At 36.3% G+C, this 5,948-nt stretch overlaps 1 protein-coding gene across 3 annotated transcripts in view; it reads left to right on the top strand.

The window, feature by feature from the left end:
* RAB1A (RAB1A, member RAS oncogene family) overlaps positions 1 to 3,517 on the top strand; it is a 29,373-nt gene extending 25,856 nt beyond the window's left edge. The window contains exons 4-6 of one of the 3 annotated variants that reach the window (XM_040993317.1): positions 227 to 322; positions 1,394 to 1,525; positions 1,724 to 3,517. In XM_040993317.1, coding sequence (XP_040849251.1) covers positions 227 to 322; positions 1,394 to 1,525; positions 1,724 to 1,921 — 426 coding nt within the window. In that variant the 3' untranslated portion in view covers positions 1,922 to 3,517. The remainder of the gene's footprint in view (positions 1 to 226; positions 323 to 1,393; positions 1,526 to 1,723) is intronic. The other 2 variants (XM_040993318.1, XM_040993320.1) reach the window with 2 other exon arrangements.
* The last annotated feature ends 2,431 nt before the right edge of the window (positions 3,518 to 5,948 follow it).

Below are 5,948 nucleotides of genomic sequence, written 5' to 3' on the forward strand. Positions count from 1 at the left end.
ATTCAAATAAATCCTGGGGGAAAAAAAAAGATCATCATTGCCATAAGCTAAATTGTAGGTATTCTTTTCTGGATAACTGTCAAGTTTAGTGATATGAGCCTTGAGAGTTAATGTTTCCATATCAAATCCAGAGAATCTCCACAACTATAGAAACTCAGTTTTCCCTTTTCCTGCACTTTTCTCCAACTACGTTTTAATGGACTTGTTTGGACTTCTTTTGTCATAGTGGGACACAGCAGGCCAAGAAAGATTTCGAACAATCACCTCCAGTTATTACAGAGGCGCCCACGGTATCATAGTTGTGTATGATGTGACAGATCAGGTAAGTTCCAAGAGGGGATTGTTACAGCTGCCTTTACTTTGCATATTAACCAGCAGAATTTTTATGATAAAACTTTGTATTGTTGCAAATTTAAATGATAGTAACATCAAAATGTTTTATTTCTTTCAGTAAAAATAGAAAATCTTGTAATTTTATATTTGCTTTCAAGGGACTTGTTGTATTTATTATCTGCTAGACAACTATGATCATACAGGCAAAATTGTAACATATAGGTAGGAATTTTTACTGCGGTTATTTGGAATAAACTAGGCTGTTAGTGCCTGGTAATGAAAATGTGCCTATCAGAATTGTTGAAAATGAGATTAGAGGTCTGCTTGTAGGGGATATAGTTCATAAAGAAGAATGTGAATAGGGTTGAGGATAGGATTATTTTAGGAGAATAGATGTCTAAAAATTAGATGTTGAGAGAAGGTGGAAGAATAGATTCTCTAAGCTAGGATAATGGAAAAGAATAGGGTGCAAAGGGCCTGTTGGTCAGAAACGAGGCAGGTTCAGAGTCCTCTTTTTTCCTTTCTAACAATGAAAAGATAAATCTTGGAAGCTGGAATTTGCTTTTCTTGGTACATATTAAATCCTACGAATTTGGAGTTCATGCCATTGTAAGTACTGGGTGGGTGGTGTCCATTAGAAAAAGAGATCAATTTCAAAAACTTGTAATACCTGAAAATATTTTTAAAATGAAAACTTAGTTTATTGGCTAGTATGTTTAACATCTCCAGAATACACAGGCTAGCTGTCCTATTTGTGACATGTTTTATAATACACTTGCATTGTGAATACTCGAAAGTAATTGGGCTTGTCAGAGTTGTGATTTAAATGTGTAAGTTGTTTTCCTCTCAAGGTGTTTTCTTTTCTTTTTTTTTCTTTTATTTCAAGGTGTTTTTATCATTAAGTCTTCAAATTTGATCTTGTCAGTTATTGATATATAGTGTATTTTTTTGTGGCTAGCACTGTCTCACCAGATCTTTTCTCTCAGGGAGGATGTTCCTGTTCATCACTTACTTTACTAGAACAAATGTGTCCAGAACTAAATCATCATTATCTTTTCAGGAGTCCTTCAATAATGTTAAACAGTGGCTGCAGGAAATAGATCGTTATGCCAGTGAAAATGTCAACAAGTTGTTGGTAGGGAACAAATGTGATCTGACCACAAAGAAAGTAGTAGACTACACAACAGCAAAGGTATGTTTAAAGTTCAGCTTTCAAGCTGATTTTGAAACTCTACCTTAGCTTTTGAAAACATGTGCACTAGAATACTGACAGTTCACATAGTGTCTATTCAGTGAACTTGGTCTTCCTTTTACTCTTTTTTCAGATGGTAGGAATGTTTATTAAATGAAAAAGATTTTCCAATGCTAATGTGTGCCTTATTATTCTTAGGAATTTGCTGATTCCCTTGGAATTCCATTTTTGGAAACCAGTGCTAAGAACGCAACGAATGTAGAACAGTCTTTCATGACGATGGCAGCTGAGATTAAAAAGCGAATGGGCCCTGGAGCAACAGCAGGTGGCGCAGAGAAGTCCAATGTTAAAATTCAGAGCACTCCAGTCAAGCAGTCAGGTGGAGGTTGCTGCTAAAATTTGCCTCCGTCCTTTTCTCACAGCAATGAATTTGCAATCTGAAACCCAAGTGAAAAAACAAAATTGCCTGAATTGTACTGTATGTAGCTGCACTACAACAGATTCTTACCGTCTCCACAAAGGTCAGAGATTGTAAATGGTCAATACTGACTTTTTTTTTATTCCCTTGACTCAAGACAGCTAACTTCATTTTCAGAACTGTTTTAAACCTTTGTGTGCTGGTTTATAAAATAATGTGTGTAATCCTTGTTGCTTTCCTGATACCAGACTGTTTCCCGTGGTTGGTTAGAATATATTTTGTTTTGATGTTTATATTGGCATGTTTAGATGTCGGGTTTAGTCTTCTGAAGATGAAGTTCAGCCATTTTGTATCAAACAGCACAACTGGTGTCTGTCACTTTCCATGCATAAAGTTTAGTGAAATGTTCTATGTAAGATCTGATTTGCTAGTTCTTCCTTGTAGAGTTATAAATGGAAAGATTACACTATCTGATTAATAGTTTCTTCATACTCTGCATATAATTTGTGGCTGCAGGATATTGTAATTTGTTGCACACTATGTAACAAACAACTGAAAATATGTTTAATAAATATTGTACTTATTGGAGTAATATCAAACTGTATGGTGATAAGTATTGTTTTAATTCTTATGGTTAAAGGGAACTAGAGCCTTGCATTATACTCAATCAGCCATTTGTGTGTGCAACCAGGGCATTGTAGACCTACTTAATTTAGAGCAGCAACCAGTATTTGCTTTCTAGATACTCTGACAAATGACCTAGGGAGGCTTCTGTGCTGTGTAGGATTTAACCAACTTTAGTGATTCAGGGAGCTCAAACTATATGGAAAATAAGTTTTTAGAGTGTATGTTATCTTGCCCATTATTTCTGATCTTTCTCTAAAGCCATATGAATGGCTTCAGTAATCAACATTTAATTGACCTGTGATACAGGTGGAAAGCTGCATAGTTTTCCTAACCAGCAAGTATCAGAATAAGGTGTGCGCTAACCTTGTTCTCTGCTGTGAGTCATTTCAACTATTTTATCATGCCCACATAGCTCATGTTGGAGGAGAGTTTAAGCATTTAAAGAGAAAACAAGAAATTTGTTTGCCTAATTTTAGAAATTATATCTCTGAAGATTAACTGAAAACATGAATGCTGGTTGGGAATGATAAGAAAAATTATTTATTTGAATGAACTTTTGCACATGTGGAGATTTTGTTAAATAGTACCTTCAAGATCCTAGAGTTTGTGTTTATTGTGGGAAGCAAAGTATCTATTGCTGACACTGGCATTTTAAGGCGGCAGAGGTGGAAATTGTTTCCTTAAGTTGAAGTAGCAACCAAAACATTCACATAGGGATTTGGGATGTGGCTGTCGGCAACATTTTATTGTGGGGTCTTAAATGATAAAATTTAAGCTAAAACAAGCCAAAAATTATAAGTTTCTTTATTTTTCACTAAACAGGCAATTGAAATACATGGTACAAAAATAAGTGGTAAGATTATTGTAAAACGAAATGAACAGAATAAATATTCAATTTAATTTTCCATCTATGAGAATTTCACAATAAAATCATAGTTTACTTTGTATTTAGACGTGCTTATTGGATCTCTTCATCTCTGCATAAGGCAACAGACATTACCAATATTACTTGGTGAAACTTTAACGCTTTAGAAGGTTTGGTTTTATGCCTTAACCAATAAACGGGGAGATCAGAAACAATGTAGCTAAATGGGAAATGTTACACCACGTAGTGCGTTATACAGCAAAAGTTATTCAAACCATCAGCTTATTCTTAGTGAGTTAGCAGAACACATACGTGAATTTAAGATGTGAACATATTTACAGACAGTTGAGGAAGTTCTAGTTCTGTTTTCTCCTGTGGCAGTCAAGCTTAGGACTTAGAATTCTGAGCTCAGCATGCTTCATTATCCACTTTTATGCATATGCCAATAAGTGAAGTACTGAAAAACAGTTCCCATTGCTACCTCCATTTTCAAGTACAAACATTTCAAGAAATGACTTTAGTAGTCCACTTACTAAAAGTAATTTTTACTTGTTATGTTTTAAAAGTGGATGCCTTAAGTTCGCTTATAGTGAAGAATGTTTTAAATTCAGGTGGTCACAAGCTCTTGGAAATCCTTACAGCCAGTATGGTTTGAGCAGTCACTTCCCATTTTCTAACCTGGGACTGAAATTGCTCCTAGCGTACATCTTGCTATTCTATTCCAATTATTACAGATTAACCCTTCCTGATGTTACCATTTATGCCTTAAAGACACCCACATGTCGATAACGTCCTTGACTTGCTGATGAGGTTAGCCATGTATCTGCAACCAGCAGGGTTGGTTTGGAATTGTAATTGCAAGGCAGACTCGGCTTTTTCTATTACCACTTCCCTGTTGACCTGACCTCCATAAATTTAATAGGACAATTAAGTATTTATTCTAGGTTGGTACAATAAATGCACCAGCTAGGCAGGCTATGTTTGCACAGGGAAATGCTGCTGGCAACATCCTGCTCAGTTGAAACAACTTCAGCCTTTTAAGGGGAAGTCTTAAACTTTTTAAAGCAGGCTGAAGATACAATTACATAACACTGGTGCTGATAGTCGTCAGCGGCATTGATAGCCAGATTCACAGTTAGCACCCTGTAGTCAGTCACACATTATTTCACACAGGATGTACAAAAATATCTTGGGATTACCTCTGGGAAAGGTAACAGATTTTGTGAAAATTCCTGTCAGTTGAATGAGAATAGAATGCCACATTGTACATTCTGTTGGTATAATGACCAGTCTGTTTCTATGGTATAGACTTAAGATTTTTCATGACTGTCAAATACCAGTATGTAAGTGCATTTAATTTTAAAGATTTTCTTGTGAACATACTTTGGAAAGGCATGTTCTAGTTTTATAAAAATTGAAAAGTATCTATTTTAAAAACTTGTTATTAGACATAACCTCTTAAAAACCTGATTATAGGGTAATAATTTGCTAGCAAGATGTCATCTTATAAGATCTCACTGTGTATGGGACCAACATTAAGATGGAGCTGGTGGGATCCTAAGGTGGTTTCATTCTGATTAGGCCTCTAGCATTATGGTATAAATCATCCCATAGTAGCACAGGCACTTGAAAGACTGCATATTTTTCTCTGTAGCTACTCCTGAACAACTAACCTACCAGTATTAAAATAGCAGCTTTTCATCGTCATAAAGTCAGATGTTTTGAAGCAGAAAACCACATTTAATAGGACTTTAGCTTCTGTAGGAAGTGTTCTATGCTTTCTTCCTGGCAATATCCATTTATGGCCTAAGAAGAATATTTTCAGGTACTACTATATGGAGTTTTAGTTTCAGCAAAAACTGATCATTTGCTTTAGAAAGCTAGGGAAATTGGTGCGTAAAATGGTTGATCCACAGCTTTTTTCCCTCTCTCCTGAACATACTTGACAATGCGAATTCCCAAGCAACAAAGAATTCCCTGGAAGAATTCCCTTTTTTCCCCCCTATTGGCATGTTAGTTTCTTTAGTGAACTGGGGTGTGTGCAGTTTCATTGTTCTTTCTATGATCCTGAGCTGCTCTTCAGAGGGAAGGCAGGGGTGGAGGGACGACTCCTTGCAGAGGCACCAGGGCCACACTGAAGCACAAGGGCAGTTTTCCAAGTCCCTGACCAACTTCAGATAACAGGCAGGAAGGTGAGGTGAAGCCTATAGCCCTGAAGATGGCAAAAGGCATAACTGCCTATAATCTATAGCATTCTCTTCATTGATCCCTTTTAATATGCAGAGTAAAAGTCTCATTTAAAATTTTTTAAAGAGAAACTTACAAACCTAAGCCTCATTTTATGGGAGGGACCTAAGTTCTGGCTAACCATTCATTTTTTATTCTCTTGGATCCTTTGTTATGCCTGATAAGTACTATCTCTTTGGAACCTTCCTTTCTAGTTGCAAGTGGAATAGCATAGGAGCTTTGCCTGCTGTTTTTAAACTGGACAGAGGAGGGGGCAATCCCTGTCC

Source organism: Ochotona curzoniae, unplaced genomic scaffold (genome assembly GCF_017591425.1).
Source record: "Ochotona curzoniae isolate NIBS_2020 unplaced genomic scaffold, NIBS_Ocur_1.0 contig_883, whole genome shotgun sequence".
Lineage (NCBI taxonomy): Eukaryota > Metazoa > Chordata > Mammalia > Lagomorpha > Ochotonidae > Ochotona > Ochotona curzoniae.